This window comes from Dicentrarchus labrax, unplaced genomic scaffold, assembly GCF_905237075.1.
Source record: "Dicentrarchus labrax unplaced genomic scaffold, dlabrax2021, whole genome shotgun sequence".
NCBI lineage: Eukaryota > Metazoa > Chordata > Actinopteri > Moronidae > Dicentrarchus > Dicentrarchus labrax.
The window spans coordinates 9,688,243-9,709,263 of NW_026136714.1; the positions used below are offsets into that span (position 1 = coordinate 9,688,243).

The window sequence follows — 21,021 nt, forward strand, 5'->3', positions numbered from 1 at the left end:
GGACGTCTTAGCTGTAACAGTTAGCCACATGCCGCGCTGCAGCCTAGGCTGTATCCCTGGTAACAGTACCCCACTGGGACGGATATTAAAAGTGTCTAATCAGGAAACAATCACGATCATGAGAAGGGGGTACGACAAGAAAGAAAAGAAAAAGAATAAAGGCTGATAGTACGTCTTTATTATTCGTTTATGTACTTTGTGTTAAAAGCTTCATGTAGCAGCAAAGGTCGACATATTGTTGAAAATATTATTCACACTGCCTGGCTTTTCAAATCAGAAATATAAAAGTCACACCATGACCACTGAAATGATAGAAGCTGTGTTGTGGGGTGAATTAAACACAACAGGGAGACCTGTTATCTGGCTTCCAGAGGATGTTTATTACATTCGTTCCTCTGTCATTGCTATTAGCTATTCTGCCTTTTCTTTTTAATTTCTTTTGTTTCTCAGTCTTTGTTTTGTTTCGAGGTAAAGTCCAGTCTATTTAGTTTATTTATTCTCTTGGTACTGCGAATTTCAAGTCCGTCTCTTCCCAAATCCACTCTATAAGGATTACATTGCCAAACAGTGGTTAAATACACATCGAATAACAGTCATGATTTATTTAGGTAGATTTTTCTTATCTTGGGGCATGCCTTCTTTCAAAGAATGCTTAAATTTCTGACAGTCTAAATCAAACACACCTCAAGTTCAAATATTTGAAGCTTTGTTGGAGCTGTACTTTAGCTACAGGTCTGGATCTGATAGGAGTTGATTACCTGTCTGTGGAGAAGAAATGCTCAGACACATTGTTGAGAAATGACAGATCTGAAGAAGAGCTATTTTTCCTGATCTCCTCTCTCTTCTCTTTCTCTTATTTTCCTTTCATCCCCCTTTCCTTCCTCCTTCTACCCCACATTCCCTCCTCTACATTTCTTGCCTTCTCCTCCTTCCTCCTGGCCAAGCCTTCCTGATAATGACCTTTTTGTTGCGGAGGTCGTGGGATACCCTCAGGCAGCGCTGGGAGAGAATAAGTGTGGAATTTAATTTGGCCCAGTGTTTCACCCCGAGGCAGTGGAATTCCTCTCCCTTCTATAGATCAGTGAAATATTGCCCTGTCCCTTGAAGCCACAGGAGAGAGGTTTGACAAGGCGTTTTGTCTGTCTGTCTGTCAGTTTTCACTAATATGCTCCTGCCTCTTGTCATCTCAGTCAATTTTGTACCAATGATGTCGAGATTAATAGAGGTCCTGATGGATGGTTATTGGTACACCCAGTGGGATTGAGAAATTGTCAATGACAAGGGCGTTGGTTCAATAATGAGGTGTTACCAATAGCTTTAATAAGAAGTGCACTTTCACTTAGAAGTCGATTGTGGGCCATGGGTTACATTTGCAATGTAACGTATTGAGATACTGCAGTGAACTAAGCTAAACTAATTTGGTACACAAGATTAAACATATATAAGGTTACCATATATAGAACTTAAACTTAAAAATACAGAATATAAATGAATTCATCTGATGCCTCAGACTCACCACACACTAAGACAGATAAAGAAATCCATTGAAAAAGAACTCAAACAATAGTAGCCTAAATTCTCTATAAAAGACCGGAGCTGTGCGCAACAGTGGCATGGAGAATGAGTGCGGCTGCCACTCCTGTGAGTGAGGTGCTGTCTTTTGAGTTGATTACGGTTGGACTTAATGGCAACCACAAAAGCCACACAAAGGGAAAATGGTGCAGCTTTCTGAATTATACTTGAACAAATATACCAATGCACAAAAACTGTGAGCTGAGAGCAACAGCAGCTTTGAAGTTTGATAATCTAAGCTGGGACAATAAACAATGTTTATGATATTAGTTCGAGAAAAAAAAATGTCAATAGTCAATAACCGTGTCTTAAACGTAGCTGTTTCCTTGCAATACGTTTGTGAATGCATACATACACACATATTCTCGTACCACATACACAGGAGACAAATGAGAAGAAGTGCCACACTAAGTGACACTTCATGTCTTATGGGTAACTGTTTTCTTGAGTTTAAAGTAAGCTGTATTGAGCTATTTTGAGTTGTGTCATTTGTGTAGGCTGATCGTACCAACCTGTAGTGTGCATAAACTGGTTTGCTATTTAGTTATAGTATATTTATATACCCACTGCGTGCATGTGATTGATAGGATAGGGAATCAACAAATATAAAAAGAAGGGTTGAGGTAAAGTTGGTGCATTAAAGCATATATATACAGTATATAATAGTATAAGTGTAACGGTGAATTAATTAGGTGATCTACTTATGCTGTAGCTTCAAACCTTCTCATTACATGTTCTGGCAGTCATTTTTGAAAAACAAACTCAAAACATAATATAAGTTTTCATATAAACTTTGATACTTTTTATAATATCTCATAGAACTCCCAATAATATCAGTAAATAAAAATCAATTTTGAGTTTTATTCTGATAAAAAAAAGCCAAATGTTTGACATTATAAAGTTTTTTTTCCAGAAGATCTGTTTTCTCCATGCAAGTCATTTTAAACTGATGTAACCAAGCAATAATGTCTCTGTCAGTCAAACAAATTTCAGTTTATCTGCACTAATATCTGTTACTCTGACAATGAACAACACTTCATAATTGTCCTTCCTCATTGTGAAACTGGCTTGATGGAATCAGACAGACAATATTAAAACATGGCTTTTATTACATTTACCACTGACAGTGATTGGAAGCAGGGTTCATAATACACCGGTGTGAAAATAATAATGAAAACAAATACAAAAAGGAGGCACTTCACAACTGGAGACATTTCCATCCTTCTCTTGGAAACTCTCAGTATGGGCTACATGAGGACAGCACTATTGTGTTTTCCCTACCTATTTCTAGTGCCAGTTGTCTTCATAAAAGTCATATACAACATAAATTCATATTCAATAGCTACTGTATTGTATTTCTAGTCCAGCGTCAGAGACAGACGTTGTACACAAGGCCTGACGTAGTCAAGGACAACCTTACTCATGTCAATTACAAGTGGAAAAACACCACACAGCACTCAGGAAAACATATCACACACAATGGGCTTGAGGAAGACGGAGAAAGAAAGGAGAGATGAAACTGAATGGAAGAAGTAGTGGGAGGGAAGGAAGGAAAGACGAAGAGAATGAGAGAGAGGGCCTCTGTGTATAATGTGTAATTATCAGTCCTATTAGCTCTGGTTGAGATAATTAGAGTGTTTGCTAAACATACATTTATCAAACTGAAGAGCAGCATCAACCCCCTGCTCTGCAGAATGAACCTAACTACGGAAATTCAGGAGGTGAAATTATACTGAGAATGAATGGGGGGTGAGACAGAGGGATGAAGGAATGAGGGACAGATGGAGGGAAAGACAAACATGTAGACACAGACAGAAGGACAGAAGAATGGGAGGAAGTTAAGACATTGCTGTCTGTGGCTCTAGAGAGATAAAGATTATAAATAAATAAAAGCCATTTGAGTCAGACAAAGAAAGTGACAGCTGCATGGAAGGTAATGCCATGGGCGAGATACTCTTGAAGTATCTGGAACAGGAAAATATTCAGCGACCCAGGGTTTGTCACTTATTGACTTTTTGTCTCTGTGTTTCATTGCATTTTTATGATATATCCATGGACAGCTAATGGCATGTCATGGTGCAGCCTCTATTTATGGGAGACAAGGGAGTCGGGTGATGAAAGAAAGGAACAAAAACAGGAAAATGGAGTTATAGATTTGATATGGATTTTACTGTCAGCTGTCAGGGTAATGATGATGATGTGAGTCCCCGTGAGAATTCAAGCGCGGTCACATGCATACACTTGTGCACATACAGAGAAATTGACACACTCAAAACCTATAAACACATAGATACACATATATTTATGTACACATAGTATACATTTATGCATGCATCCATTTGCAATACGCTTACGAATGCATACGTACACATATGTCGTCGTAGCACGTACACTGGAGACACACACGCACAATTAAGTGACTAAATGAGAAGAAGTGCTTAGTGACACTTCCACCCTGAGGCTTCAGACAGTAGCACTCCCATCATGCTCTGCTCAATATTCGCCTGAACAATTCATAAACATGATGGATAGAGAGATTTGAAGATGGTGGGTGTTGGAGGGGGTGGGGAGAGGATGCTGTCACATCCAGTAGCTGTATTGACTGGTCTTTCTGACAAGAGCCTTTTACTCCCGTTTTCTTTCTTTTTGTTTCTCCTTCACCCTGGCCACTCTCTTTAACTCTCAGCTATAAACATAATAAAAAGGGAAATGACAAACAATGCCATTGATTTTGTGCACAGTTTGCAAATGTGTAAATGTGGCCACGTGCCTCTCTGCCAGCTGATTTACTCGGCACATGAAGTCATAGTAGAACTGTATTTTCGATTTGTTTAACTCAGCTATTTATACGGTTATACGGTTACACTCTTCAGCTTTTAGATATATTTTATGATTGACCAGGTGTTTTCTCAGGTTAGATGTGTTAGTATTGCCCTGGCCAGCTTTGCATTTTGCATTACAAAGTCTGCATGGCCTGACTCACTGTTTTGAGTCGGGGGCTTAATCGAGCTGTAGGAGAGACGTAACTTTAGTCGTGCTTGTTCTCTTTCTCTCTATAGTCTAACTTACTCTCTCACCCAGATGTGCTTTCAGGTATTGAAATTTGCCGCTGAATGATTCATCGAAATCGTGTAATTTGGTACGGAGTTTGGTACACAACCCTAGTTTTATTTTAAGGACAATATTTAAGCCAAATATTCCTACAATTAAAAGCCACAAGCAACACTGCTGATTATGCACTAAATGGGCATTCAGACTGTGCCTCTACCACTGCCTCTAAAATTTGCTTTGTCTTCGCTCTGTCTGAACACACAGTAAGTCACTGAGGGCTCCACCTTTCATCACTGATCTAGAGTTTGAATCAGTTACTATCACTCTATAATCTATGGACTTTGGGGGAGAACACCCAATAAATTCATTCCCTGATGTGACACTGAAACCATAAGTGTAAGCTTCCCTTCTTCACAACTTGTGAAGCACAGGGGGCAGGCAATAAAACTCTCTCTGCTCTTAATGTTAAACACTTGAGCCAACAAGTGCTTGCTGACACATGGCAGGTCTCAGTTCACTCCATGTGTCCAGTTTTTAGAGTTGGGTAAAGGGCTTGATAAAAACTGGTAAACAGAGAAGCTTTGTGTTTTCTATCATCCATAAAAGACATTATATTTAAATCATTTCAGTACAGCTTTCTTCTGCATACTCTGCCCTTCTTCATCTACATCATTCATGTGTCAGAATCAATTATGAGTATAGATGTGTTGGAAGTAAAAGCTGCAGGTCCAGTGCTTCAGCTAGTATGTCTCCATTTTACTTGTAGACATATTATTTACGGACTATTTTAAGCCATTGTCTGGCCTCTTAAGTGCCTCCGTCTGGGCTTCTATTTGCTTTTCCTGTTTTACTTTTCAGTTAAATTGTTGTTAAATTGATGTCCATTAAAAGATGTGTGGGTCTCCGGCTGGTCAAAAAGAAGTCTGTAATTCAAACAGTTTGCTGGATGTAATTGAAGTCTGATACTCATATCATGTAATGGCCGGATCGGCTGACAGAGATAGAGAGAAAGGCCGTGTGATAGATAATGATCGACAGATAAAAGGACTCAAAGTTCTGACAGAGACTTCTAGAGGCTGCAGTGTTCATGACCCCTACATAGTATTAAAGAATTGCACACACTGAATAACACGCAAATGATTTTTCGTCTCTTAACTAATCTTTGTCCTGATGGTGCTGCTCGGGAAAGGCCATTGGGTCATTAAAATCAAAGCAGAGTATCCCCTTAGGAGCATTAATATGCTCAAGAAATTATACAGCAATTTGGAGACCATCCTTCCAAGAAAAATTAGAGCATTGGTTGTTTCAGCAAATGCCCAAAAACGATAAATTTTGCTTACATCCAAGTGCCTCTGGTGGGCGTAGTGATTTCTCTTTTCCATGGGGAGCAAAGCAGGAAGTTGTGGGATAGGTCAAAAGAACGTTGGCCTTTAACACTGTTATGAGTATTCATCTCTTCGAAGATTTTTAATTTGCCACTTGCTAATGACTGATGCTCATTTCTGACTTCACCTGTCCTCTAATTAAGCTGTGGTGAGCTTAATTTCCGGCCATTAGTGGAGTAGATACATATTAAGTGAGTCATAGCCAATGAAAATATGAAGTTGACATCCTTTAATAGCACTGGTACATTGTTTCAAGACTGTCTTGATTTACAAAGACACCATGGGAGGGGCGAGGGGCTGTAAAGTAAAAGATAAAAGAAAGTCAGACCATGTAGACAGTAAAAGGAGAGCTTCAACGACTGGAATAAATGAGGATGCATGCATGAGCAACAGTGGAAAAGACAGAGAAAAGAGAGCAGAACAAGTGAGTCTTAAAATGTGTGATAGGGCACAGATGGAGAACTTGTCTGTGTAGCACTTTCAGATTTTATGATGTGTGGATGCTCTCTAAGTTATTGCTTGGAGGAAAAGATCACATACGCTCGGTGAAATTCTTTTTCTCTCTTTCCTTCCCTTCCTGACTTGATGTGAAGACCTGGTTATTGTTACCTCCCTGCTGTCTTGCTGTTATAAAACAAGTCAACTGAAAAACAGCCCTTCCTCAAAAACAGCCTGTGACTCAAAATAAAAGACATTTTACAAGCGAAGGTGGATAAACACTACATGATTTCTCACAACTCTAGAGCAAGCCTTTATAGAGTCCATACCTGCTTCATTAGTTTGCTGGATGCAGTGTTACCTGCCATTAAAACGGTAAATGGCAACATTTATTTAGTGCTTTACAATTTGCCTCTCATTCACACACCCACTCACACACCGAAGGCAGCGAGCTAACCACGCTGGCTTGACCAGAAGGTGCAATTTGGGGTTCAGTGTCTTGCCCAAGTAAGACAACATGTGGACAGGATGAGCTGGGGAGCAAACCTCCACTGTGATCAGTTGACGACCTGCATTTAAAAGAATTCAACAGACCTATTAGCAGGGCTAGAAAATGACCCATATGACCCATATGTCTAACACTGCTACAGTAAAGATTTGGTGAAAGGTACCCTGTGGAGTTTTTTGACCACTAGTGTTGGAGCAGGGTTGTTACGAGCAGTCATGTCCCAATTATCCTGGCCAAAATAATTTTGATTCACAATATTATCCCAATAATCATCAAAATATGCTTACAACTGTAAAAGTCGTACTAAAACATACTGTGAATCACCTTACCAAGTATTTTATTGCATCACAGATATAGTCATCTCATTTCTCTGTTATTCTTTAGTTTGGAAAATAGCATTTCCACACATCTGGTTTGCGGATGCAAATTAGCAGCTTTGCTATAATCCGGCATGTTTACAGAGATGTTTTAATATCGATGTTCATTAATGTGCACTGTCCCTATCCAAAAATAAAGCATTATTATTATTATTATTATTATTATTATTATTATTAATATTTATTTAAAATGTTTTGTCAAAATACTCTTTCCATAGTCAAGCATATGTTGTAACCCACATTTGGGTCAGTGCACAGTGTATTTATTGTTTTGAGTAAGCTAAACTGATTTGTTAGTTCTTTTTTCTCTATGTCTTGGAAAAAGCTGGCACATACACACAGGTGATAATGTCTTCTTTCATGTGTCTTTCTCTGTCTTTAAAACAGAGTATCCAAAACAGACTCAAATTAAGAAATATAGTCAGGTAGCAGCTTTTATACAGTACTTGTTGTAAAATAACATAATTTTGATAAATTAAGCCTTTCAGATGCACCTCTTCTGTCTAGTCAGAATCAGCCACGTGCTCCATCTGTCAAATTTAATTTGTATCGACCTGCTTTTGAAAATCTTCAGTTGCGTGTGAGAGATTGGATCCCATTTGTATTTATTTGTCTGAGAATAATGGAATCGTCAGCAGATACCTGGGGACCTGTGGCACTGCCCAGAATAGCGATCAGTATTTAAACAAATTAAAAACTTATTTTCCACTTTTAGATTGAATTAGAGGAAGTGAAATGTGACCAGGCGTGGTCCTTTAATTTGATGCTGTCTTTGTTTATTATCATGCTTGAGTTTGATTTCTGCTGCCAATTTTCTCAACTTATTTCACTTTTTCGTTCCCACCTTATTGTACGTATGAGTTTCAGTCTTTATAGTTTCTGCTTTTGTTGTCATCTTGCATAATTTCTGTGTTTTTCCTCTCCTTTTTACCCCACACCGGACACAGCTGTTTACCACATGTGCCTACTTCATCCACATGTGGTAAACAGCTGTGTCCGGTGTGTGCATGTGCATGCCTACATGGACATCTCTCTGTCCAAAGTCTGGGAACCAGCTGTGGCCAGCAGCTGTGTGTATTATGTATTGTGTGTGTGTGTGTGTGTGTGTGTGTGTGTGTGTGTGTGTGTGTGTGTGTGTGTGTGTGTGTGTCTGTGTGTGTGTGTGTGTGTGTGTCTGTGTGCACCCATATGCAGGTGTGGGGACCCATTTTATGCAGCAGCTGTGTGTTTTGTGTGTGTTTGGTTATGGACAGCTGTTTAGAAGCAGGTGATGATTTTAGGAGCCAAGCAGACAGTCAGCCAGGCAGGCGGCCAGGGGGATGATGGGGAGAGCTAAGCCCAATAAGATGTAAGGAGGGCTTCAACCAGGCCTTCTGGACCTCTGCTGGATGGCTGCTGGTTCAGAAGGGACCCAGCTGTGGGTGTCAGTGTTTATACAGGACTCTAAACCAGCCAGATTTCACAGCCACCTTCTTGATGACTAATGTATACCGATCAGCCATAACATTACGGCCATTGACAGGTGAAGTGAATAACACTGATTATCTGGTTATCATGGCATCTGTCAGTGGGTGGGATATATTGGGCAGCAAGTGAACATTTTGCCCTCAAAGTTGATGTGTTAGAAGCAGGAAAAATGAGCAGCGTGAGGATTTGAGCCACTTTGACAAGGGCCAAATTGTGATGGCTAGACGACTGGGTCAGAGCATCTCCTAAACTGCAGCTCTTGTGGGGTGTTTCTGGTCTTCAGTGGTCAGTTCCTACAAAAAGTGGTCCAAGGAAGGATAAGTGACAGGGCCAAGGCTTATTGATGCAAGTGGAGATCGAAGGCTGACCCGTGTGGTCCGATCCAACAGGCGAGCTACTGTAGCTCAAACTGCTAAAACAGTTAGTGCTGGTTCTGAAAGAAAGGTGTCAGAACACACAGTGCGTCACAGTTTGTTGCGTATGGAAGTGCATAACATTATGAACACCAGCGTGCCCAGGTGGTCATAATGTTATGCCTGATCTTTGTATATAAATCAGTCACAGGCAGACAGTTACAGTGAGTCAAGGCTTAAAGGGGTCTGGGTTTAAACTCACTGTGGTTCATATCTAAACTGGAATCTAATCCTTTCACGCTGATCTTCCTCAAAATCTGATTAGCTATTTAGGTCTACATGGAGTACGGTCTAGACCTACATATTCTATTTGAAAAGTGTGCTGAGATAACTTTTGTTATGAATTGGCGCTATACAGATAAAATTGAATTGAACTGAATGGAATATAAATGTCAGATGAGATGTAGTGAAATGAGAGAACCAAGGCTATTAGATTAAAGGTAGTATTTGTGAGGTAAAGAGAAGGAAAAAAAAGGCAAGACAAGCAAGATACAGTTGATATGATAGACGTGAAGGAGGCTAAAGTTGTTGAGCTGTTGGAAGAAGAGAGGTGAAAAAATGAGAGAAACAGAAGTGGAGCCGTAGGCATCAAAAGATGATGGACAGAGAAAAAAAAGGAGCAAGAAAGACAAAAATTGATGACAAGGCGATAATAAGCAGATAAGGCAAGGATGAAATCAAATAAAGGAGAAAGCAAGATATACAAGACTACAAAAACACAGCAGAAAACTGTAGCTGTCAGCAAATTGTTGGACTAAATGCTTCCTATAAAGTGCGGGAAGGAAGCGAATGGGACCCATATGGTTTCCTTCTGTCATTCCGTCTATATTGAAGACCTGTCTAAAACCTCATTAAGGCCTTATGACACCAGCCATACCTCCACTACTAAAATCAGACAGATGGTTATCAAGCTCTATGATGAGACACCAGCTGTGCTTATGACACAGAATGACATAGATAGTCTATTCTGAGAGGAAAACAAGCAAACAAATGCTGTTTTCACTTTTCATTTACATACTACCGATCTATTTTGTTACATAAGATAAAGCAACACACAAACTGAAAATTAAGCACAAGAAAGCCTAATTTAAAATAAAAAAGCTGAAAAAGAGATAATAGTTACAGATATTAAAGCATGTGTATGTTTAGTTACATGGTACACCAAGCTGTATTCATTATGCAGTATTTGTGCACATTGTTGAATATGCTGCACCGTTTGCCTGCCAGTAAGTTTCACTGTTAAGAAGAACAGATAAACTTCTGACACTGTGGAGTTAAGAGGCAGAGCCTAAGTAACCATTATTATTTATTAGTCTCTAAATGGGGATGTCCAACCTGTTCATTATCTGCCTAGTATGCCAGCAAGACTGAGGACAAAGTGCAGAGTTGGTGCTATAGCCAGGATAAGGATGTGCAGATTTTAAAACAGAAACTGCCTGTTTTTGAAATACGATTAATTTAAAGGTCTGCAAAACTTTCTTAAAGACACCAAACCTCAAGTACAAATTAGTTCCTAACAAGTTTCATAAGTGAGCCTCAGACTAGTATTAACCATTCAAAACTTCAGTAATTAATGTTGTCAATTATTTCTCAACACAACACAAACTACTATTACTACTTTTTAATGGCTATGTGGAAGACATTGGTATTTTTGATGTGTAACACACATATCCATGTACACACAGACAAGCACATGCATTAGCATACATACACACTTTATTATCCCTGGTAGAATGATCTGAAATATGGAAATACAGTCTGAAATAAGCATTCTGTTCTGCGAGCAAGAATGAAAGGTCTTAAGAGTAATGAGAGGATGAAGAATGGGATGTGTTGGCAGCACGCACGCGCACACACACACACGCACACGCACACGGCTCATGTGTATATGCCCGGCCATTAGTCAAAGCTGTTAGTATGGCGGTTGTCAGGTGTACTTGAGTGGCCATTAGTGTGAGAGAACATGGTGTGGAAGAAGGGCTATAAGAAGATAACAAGTAACGTATGATTCCTGTAGAAATTTTCTTTTGTACAGATTGTACAGAAAGGTGAGAACATTGATTTATGCCAGAAATTGTCTTAAATCAGTTACATATAGGACTCATTATTTTTTGTTGAAATGAGTCAGTAAATTTGTTGCTGTTTATTTTGGATATAAGAAATTGCAGACTATGGAATAAAATATAGATAATACAACTATTAGGCTTTTAAAATACATTTTAATAGTTACTTTGAAGGACACCAGTCTTTCATAAGATGTGTTAAATGTGGCTTTTCTAGGACTTTCCAATTGCATTACATAAGCCTTGATTTGACCTAAGAGACAGCCAAGTTTTTTCAGAGCTAGTCAGAAATATTGTAAATTGTCCAAGACACATCAGCACTTGGCAATACTTGTCACGTTTGAACAATGGAAACCAAGAAATACAAGGCAATTATTAAGGATATAATATTTTTAAGGAAACAGTCAAGCAATTGGCAAAATTAGCAATTTCCTGCAAATAAATTGTGCTTGGACAAGGCAAAATGTAGCTGTCTCCTGTCATTGTGCTCTGCTCAGGGAACCCCACTATAATGAGAGTAGGGTCAGCTGCACTTTTTTGTGAGTAGAAATAATTTTTTTCAGCCACCAACAGTGATCTGACACCAGACAAGGATTATTAGTTATTATCAGTGTAGGCGCCAGCTAGTATTGTTTTGGGGTTCGTTGCCATTGTCACATACGTGGATGTGGGTCACGTCACGTGGTGGTGCATCAGCCAGGTAGTAAAATCAGCTGTTCACCTGGTGATTGAATGAAGTGAGAGGGTGAGAGGGGTGGTTGTACTTTTGCTGACCGCATGATATCGGAAATACACTGACTCAGTGTTTTTATGGACTTTGGGAACACTCACTGTTTGTGTTTTAGCAGCAATAAATATGCATAAATCAGCAATCGAGAGAGGTTTTTATTGAACAACCAACGCGTCCGGCAGGTAAAGTTTTCCCCTGCTTAGCCTCTCGGCGACTATATTGTTTGTTTGTTAGTCGCTGAACAATCAATTTTAGAGAAGTCCTTCAACAATGTCAGCTTCGACCTACAAAATTGGAACCGGACAAGCACATCTATTCATCTAGTTATGCTTTTGTAAACCTTCAAGGCGAAGGTCGTTGTCATTTTGTCCGTGAGCTGGGGGACTCTTATAATTTTTTTCCCCAAAGTCTTGTGTATGGACATGTCTAGGAGTTACAAGAATGTCTTATGTTTGTGTTTTGTGCTTTGACAGGTGATTTGGATTTAGGGCTGAAGTCGACATTGTTGATGCACAATGTGTCTCTTGACAGTATCTGTATGTAAGGCAGCACTTCCCATTGCAGTATCAAATTCAGGACATATTGTGTAGAGTTCAGGGACGGATCTCTGCTGCATTGTACACTTTTAGTTAATGTAGTATTTACCTGTTAGTTTATTTAGTACTAACTGTGATCTCATGATTTAATAAATTCCTCCCATGGTACACTTGATCAGTAGCTCTGTATTGTCTTGATTAACTGGAATTCTGACTTCAAGTTTATATAACATTTTGCATGCAAAAGTAGGAAGTTATACTTTTTTTGTATTGTATATTTTTTGCTCCACTTTCATTAAAAAATATTGTAAGGTCTGACTATCTCACTTGGTCCAAGCATCACATCAATATTCAATTCCACTGCCTGACTGCCACAAATATGTATCTGACATCTACAGTATACTATATGCACTCTGAGATATTTTTCAGACAGTAAAGGGCATTGTGGCGGAGTTGTTAGGAAAATGTGTGTGTCTCTGTGTGTATGTAGGAAGATAAGTATTGAGCTGTCTGAATGTCGAGGGTGTGTAATTAAAGAGAAACTGGGTGCTGTCAATAGGTGATGACTGCTACTGGGAACAGTGGTTTGCTCCATACTCAGGTATAATTACGAACCATAGGCCCCCGCGACGGGTGTGTGTGTGCACATTATGTTGCAGGGGTTGGAGGATGATTGTGCTGCACTGTTAGATAGATCTGTAACAGATGTGTGCCTACAGGTGTGTGTGTGTGTGTGTGTGTGTGTGTGTGTGTGTGTGTGTGTGTGTGTGTGTGTGTGTGTGTGTTGGTGTGTGTGTCAAAACCACTATAAGACATACTCCAAACCACAATGTGGGATACAGTAACAAGTGACACATTTTCCTCAACATCATTCAATTCATCTTATTTTTCAGCAGTTGCTTCCACATCACACAGAATCTTGTTTGTGACTGTATGTGTGTGTGCGCGCGCACCTGTAAATTGCCTGTTTCTGCATGTGTGTGTGTGTGAGGTTGTATTGACGTGCACATGTTGTGCTTGCCTCCTTTTCCTCCCACTGTGTCTATAATGAAAAGCTAAATGGCCTGGGTTAGCAATGATTAAAGATGAACGGCTACCTAGGAGGAGAAGGAGAAAACAGCAGTCGGGAAATGACAGTTTGAGGTAAATGACAGCTCTGCTATGTTTAGGATAAATGGATCGTGCAGCTATATTCAGCCTTCGCCATCAATTATTCAAAGACCCACCGACAAGACAAATCCCTAGTAACTCAGACTCCTCTGCTGTGGTGGTCGAGCGAGTTTCTAACCAGGTGACGCGATTCTCCCAGTTCCCTTTTCACATCCAATTTCTACAACTGGGATCCATTACATGTTCACGTCAGCAAAGGTGGCTCCATGAATTAACTCTCACTTATTAGCAATTCATTAATGACTAAGAATGTAATAGCCTCGTTATGGAGGCTATTTATCTGAAATTACCTGTGATATGAGGGAAATGTCACCCATGTTTCTATCAACCTGTCATCTGTGTGTGTGGGTGGGCTGTGGCGGTTGTCTGCATTTGCATGTAGATGATGTGACATGTACTGTATGTCCTTGCATCTGTATTCTGATATTCATGCATGAATGTGTGCATGTGGGTGATATTGTAACGCGTCTGACAGTGTGCTCTGATAACAGATGGGTGAGTGGGTCATTTGCCATTTATAATGAGTGTGTAGCTGTTATACTGCGAACCTGTCAGTTGTGTAATCTAATAAGGAGACCTCAGAATTGCCGCATTTTGTGTGAGTAATTGTGTGTTACATTGAGTTTTAGAGACAGTGCCAGTTGAGACTGTGACTCAACCTTTGAGTTCCTTCACCTTCATTCACTTCTTTCTAATAAATAGCAATTATGTTGCAGTGTGTCTGTTTTAGCCTGCTGTCCTTTGTGTTCCCTTGACTTTTCCCTAAGAGCAACCATGACGTTAACATGTTTTGTTTTTTATTAAATGGATTTTTATGGAATTTGGTACACATAGTGATGAGGAATTCTGTGATCTGACCTTTTTTCGAATGACATTAGCAAGTTTGGATTTATCAGGGCGCCCGGTTAGCTCAGTGGGTAGAGCTGGCGACCCATGTACGGAGGCTGAGTTCTTACTGCAGCAGCCCAGGGTTTGAATCCGACCTGCGGCCCTTTGCTGTGTGTCATCCCCTCTCTCTGCCCCCCTTTCCTGTTTGTTTTCAGCTGTCACTATCATAAAGGCAATAAAAGCCCCAAAAAATACTTTAAAGAAATATCTCAACATCTACTACAAGGATATGCTCAGAATTTTGTTCAGACAACCAAACAATGTATCCTAATTTTGGTCATCCTCTGGCTTAATGCAAGTCAGACTAATGCCATTAGTTTCAGCTGTACTTTGTGTTTGGTACTAAAAAGCACATGTTAGCATGCTAACACCCTAAACTACGATGGTAAACATGGTTAACATTATATCTAGCTACTTCAGCATCAGTTAGCACTGTCATTGTGCCCATGTTAGCATGCTGATGTTGGCATTTAGAAAACGTCACAGAGCATGGATGTAGACTTTTAGTCTTGTAACGTACATGTAGGCACGTAAGCTAAAACATTCTCCTCTCCTCTCCTCTCCTCTCCCTGTAGGATTTCCCTCCACCCAACAGTTACAATGTGAGTCAGACATTTGAGAAGGCTAATGGCCGCTCTTACATACAACCCCGGAGTGAAGGAGCAAAGAAACGTCAGAGCTGCTTCCTCTTTGCTGCACCGCGGGATAATATCTTCCGGCCACCAGACCCCAGTGTGCCAGGTATCACACACACACACACACACACACACACACACACACACACACACACACACACACACACACACACACACACACACACACACAATACTGAACAGCATCACATAGAGAAATCTATCTATCTATCTATCTATCTATCTATCTATCTATCTATCTATCTATCTATCTATCTATCTATCTATCTATCTATCTATCCATCTATCCATCTGTACAGCCCCACCCTTTCACCATCATGCAGTCCAATTAGCTCCATCTCTGTGGGCCTCTAACCTAATATTTACCTCAATTACACTCCCATTGAAAAATGTTGTTTCAAAATTGATAGATTCATGACTTACTTGGATAATTTATGACTAGCCCCATTTCACCAAGGGACTCAACCCATGAGGCACCCCAAACCGTTTAACCAAAATCCAATTTGCATATAAATAGATTTGGACTGTTTGCAATAGTGTTTCTTCTTCGTACACACTCACACTTATACACCCACACACTGAAGCAGATGTGCAGACACAAGCATACAGACACTCGTGCACCCATACAGGCTCACAGTGGGGGACACACATTGATATGTGCATAGTAACACACGCATACAATCATTTTGCCCATTATTGAATTTGCATTTATGAATAGGCCTACAGTATATGGAACATTAGGGAATATTATATTCCTCCTCATGCTGGGTCCCCTGCGATCACATTTCTGATAATGATAAGATCATTTAACAATTTTTTCAAAAACACACACACACACAGACACATATATTCACAGTGTTGCAAGTAAAAACAAACCTCTTACAAAGCCAAGAAGAAACATTCACACTGAAGTGTGAAAAATGAAAACGGTTCTCAAAATAAAGAAGCTAAGCTCAGGGGTTTATTCATTACACAACATTTTATTCAAAAGCTCAACTGCCAACTTTTCAGACATTATAGAAACAACTTTCACCATCAACTTTGAAATGGTTTAATGGACCCCAGGGCTATGAATCGTATTCAGTGCATTAAGAATTATGATGAAGGGAAAAAAAAGAATCCATCACTGGTACAACACAGGTTTATGTTAAGGCAGCAGCAGGTGCTTATCTGACCTAACAGCTAACAACAATCACCTTATGACTTATAATCATAGAGTAACTTTTACATGCATTTATTATAAACACCCTGAGCCACTGCTAATGTCACAGACCATTATACAAACAACAAACACTGTTATTCTGCAGGGTGTGTGTGTGTGTGTGTGCGCGCGTGTGCGTGTGCGTGTGTGTGTGTGTAGTTTTTTGAATTCTTCAGTGCCTCTTTGCCTGTGTGTTTGAATGTGTGTATGCACATCCATCTCTGTACACCTGCCTGTGTGTTTGTCTAATACTATATTCTTAACGTGGAGATACACCTGTCTGTTCTGTCTCACTTATAGCAGCTAAATATGAAATTATGTATTAAGCTGTGGATTATGTGTGTATGTGTTCATCAGGGCCTGGCCAGTACAATGCTAGTGTGAAATCCCCCCCTCAAATGGCTCTGATCTCCTCCAGAGAAGATCGATTCAAAGTCTCCAGGAACACCAACCCTGGACCTGGCTCTTATCAGGTAAACGTGCTTTTAAAGTTACATTTAGCTCTCGTGAAACATTCTTACTTCCCAACACACTCCCATTCTACATGACTCCTTGACATCAGTGTACATATGGATGTGTGTGTCCTTGGATTTTGATGTGTCCCTATGCTATTCATAAGAGTGAGTGTACCTGTTGTATGCACGAGCAGCCACAAATATATGTCTGACGTTATCTCATGTTGCAATCCTCGGAGAATCTATCAGATTTCTCTGTGACCTTGAGCTGTGCGGAAAAAGATTGATTGCTTTGTAAAAAAAAAATGCAATCTTCAATAAGTTTCTTTGGTTTCGACCAATATCCACTGATGCACAAGTCTGAATGATGCGGTTTCCAGCTCAAGCCAGCTTTTCACTCTGTGGGAGAATCACACTTAATTGACCTGCCTGGTTAAATAAACTGGGAAAAGTGAGTGCCTTTTTATGAAGTGTAATGTTGCTTAATGCAGCCACCTTAGACTACTGACAGAGACAAATGCACTTTATGGCTGAAGCATAATACAGTTGTAATGAAACCTAACCAGAACCTAATCTCTCTCTGCTCCATTTCAGTGTCTTTTAATAGGAATTACAGCTTTGGGTTACAGCTGCTGTCAAGTTTGTGTGTGTGTGTGTGTGTGTGTGTGTGTGTGTGTGTGTGTGTGTGTGTGTGTGTGTGTGTGTGAGAGAGAGAGAGAGAGAGAGAGAGAGAGAGATGATGGAAAGAGCTAATGTTGCTTCCAGTCCCTGCTGACTTTGAGTGGTGAACATCAAAGACAAAACCACTGGGTTTGATTTAAACCTCGCTACACAGTTCATCATCATGTTCATGTCCATGGGTGTAACGTTATCACAAGGCTCTTTCTTCTCTTTCTCTCTGACTGCCTGTCTCCCAGACACAGTCTGTCTGCTGTCTCTGTGGCGATTAATCTCCTCAACTTTTCCCTCTCTTCTCTTCTGCAGTTCAGTGTCTCTGTCTCTCTTCTCCCTGCTTTGCGTGTTTCCGCCCTTTCGACCCCAATCCTTTTCGTTATTTGGCTAAAAAAGTTGCATCCGTTTGGATTACAAATGGCATCACAATCGTTCTTGGTCAGTCGGTGTCGACAGTCTACAGATAAGTCTGGGCCATGTGAGTGTCTTCTGAACCATTATTCTCATTCTCATTTAAATTATCCTAATAAATACACATTAGATTTTCATAAACAAAACTCCTCCATGCACTGCCAACAACAGTCAGGTGCTGGTAGGTTGCACGACCATGTAGAAGAAAATCTGAATTAACAGCGAGCAAAAAACATTCCAGTTCGGATTTTTTTACACATTAGAATCTGTCAACACTTCCAAAATCTTAGGGCACAAGGAAGCCGATGGAGGCAGCTGAGGCAGCAAACGTCATTGACATGAGCTTATCAGCACAGTAAACGTTAGAGATGTTAAAATAGCAAGCCTGATTAAAAATAACTAGACATTGCCGGTCAGGTGGCAGCCAAACAGCTAATGAATAAGGCCTCTAATACCAGTCAGATGATTCAAGCAGGACTTAAGTGTTGCCTGAACTTACACTACGCTCCATTCCACCTATCAGGTTTCAGTACAGCCACAGCTCACAGGAAGTTCACCGCCACAAACACTAGCCTCCATTGTGGGTCATCAGGTTTTAGAACTGAGCCACATTTCACCTGAGAATCACCTCACTCTTACGAAGTTCATTCGTCTCTCCATCTACCATCTCATCGGAATTTAGCATTTTTCCTACTTTTCTTTGTATTCTCCATGCAAATTTCATCATGAAACTGTTTTTGAGTGACACTCATTTTCTGTTTTGTAACAGAAACATTAGAGAATTTGTGTTCTCACTGGCTTACCAAGCAGTGTTACTACAAGCACAGTCTACCTGCTATCCAGCGTGTTATCCTCATTCAGTCAAATTGTTTTCTGACCATCAAGACTAAAAATTCTGCTTATGATTGCATAAAGTTATGTGTACATGTTAAGTGTTTGTAGGTTTCAATAATCTTAACGATAAACAGCATGTCCCAGTGTGTGAGTGTGGCAGTGTGTATCGCTTTCAACTTCAGTAACATCGGCAAAACGGCGTGCAGAATTTTTCCACGTACATTTTAATAACCTCTATCTTCCTATGCAGATGCATGCTTGTGGATGTTCTTTCATTACCATATGCTGTGTTTTTCCTCTCTTTATCAGCTCTTCCTCTGCCTCTCAACCTGTCTCTCTGCTCCATTTCTCTCTGTTATAAGGGGAAACTGTAGCTGCGGGAATTTTCCCACTGACAGTAGCTGGTAAAACCGTTGAAGTATCTCATATGATCCTCCTCTCCTCTCCCAGGGTATCTGAAAGTTTAAAAAAAACATTCAACTAAGGCATTTTGGCTTGTCAAGGGTTTGTCTGCAGCCACTTTTGTCACACCAGAGAGCAGAGTTAATGTTGGGAGGTAATTGGCAAAGTAAAAATGTGTTAACTTTGGTAAACTTTGTAGCAGTGGAGTAAAATAATTAGACATTCAACACCAGCAATAATTAGACAAATAAACAAGGACCAGGGTTCTGGGTTAGACTCCACTGCCCTCCTTTTTGGAGTTCCTCTCATTCTTGAATGGGCTTGATCTGGGTACTCCAGCTTCCTCCCGTAGTCCAATGACATGCAAGTCAGGTGAATTGGATGAATGAATGGTTGTCTGTTTCAGTGTGTCAGCCCTTTGATAGAAAGCTACCTGTCCAATATGTGCAATGTGAGCTCCAACCAACCTCAACAGGAGTGTGTATTCGGTTGGTTTAATGGAGAAACAACCTGCAAACACACCACACACACTAAGGAAAGTTCTTAAACTAAAAATGACAGCACAAATGTCTTTGCCAGTTTACTATTGTATTTAGTAATTGAGCATAGCATTAGTTCAGGCAGGCCACAAAGTCAAAAACTGCACATTTTAATGTTATTTTGTGACATTTTGAGTCTTTTTTTTATTGATTTCAACCCATTGATGTTTCAATTAGTGTGCACTCTCAAGTGTGACATGTCAAACAAGTGACACCTGCCACTAGAAGCAACTTTTTCTTAACCTTTCTGTGACATGACTAAAGCCCAGATATTGCACATACTCAATGTCTTAAGAACCTACACACTAAAAGAAAAAGAAACATATTGTGATTCATGCCTTATAGAGACTGATGCCATGCATTTGTGAGTGAGACATCTCATGGCTCAATTTAGCTTTAGGAGGTTCAGTTCTTTTTCTTTCAGTGGAAGCTCCCGTCTCAGTAATTAGCTGTGTGACTGTGAATCTATACGACACCACAGGCCATACAGAGTTAAAGATGGTGTGAAGTGGTGCAGAGAGGCACAGAGATAAGAGAGTGTTGAAGACAAGCAGGCAGAGAGAGTGGGATGATAGCGACGAGGGAGAGGCAGGGAAGGGTGAGAGGGAAAGGAGAGACGGGGACAGAGGTGAGACAGCGACGAAAAGGTGGTGGAAAAGCATAGAGGAAGAGGAGACGAGAGACACACAGCAGCAAATCGAGGAGCTGAAGAGGGTAGTTAAATTCAACAGCTGAAAATGTGTTCTGAGGGCCTGCAGTCTGCAGCAGACGGCCGCGTAATGGAATAGTAGCTATTTAAGCATCGGTGTGTGCGTATGTGCGTCCACCCATAGATGTGCCTGTAATGTCACAAAGCTATCTACTTTGCAGCATTAGGTCACACTGAGGGCTCATTTATTCTTTCCATTAAATGCACCATATGAGGCACGCACTTTTGGAAAGTAGGCTCCATTACTTTTCTCACGCACGACTCTGTTCTTATTGGTTGAGCTTAATTTAACAGAGAGAGGAGTGTGGATGGAACAGGAATATAAAAAGACACAGGGAGCAGACATCAAGCAAAAACAAATATTAATTAAATGCTGTGATCTTTACTGATATATAAACCTGCCTGTGCAAAGCACATACAGATCCTGAGAAGCTCAAGTTTATTTGATAGTCATTGTGAGTCAGAACAGAAGGTGTCCTTAACACAGCTGACATTTCATCAGACCTTCCTCGGGGTGTGCTGTTTATGTCTCTAGATTTGCTTCCTC

The 21,021-nt window shown here is 40.2% G+C and overlaps 1 protein-coding gene across 1 annotated transcript in view; it reads left to right on the forward strand.

Moving 5' to 3' along the window:
• stpg2 (sperm-tail PG-rich repeat containing 2) overlaps positions 1–21,021 on the forward strand; it is a 52,999-nt gene that overhangs the window by 25,160 nt on the left and 6,818 nt on the right. The window contains exons 11-12 of the mRNA XM_051423422.1: positions 15,174–15,339; positions 16,810–16,925. Of these exons, the coding sequence (XP_051279382.1) occupies positions 15,174–15,339; positions 16,810–16,925 (282 nt within the window). The remainder of the gene's footprint in view (positions 1–15,173; positions 15,340–16,809; positions 16,926–21,021) is intronic.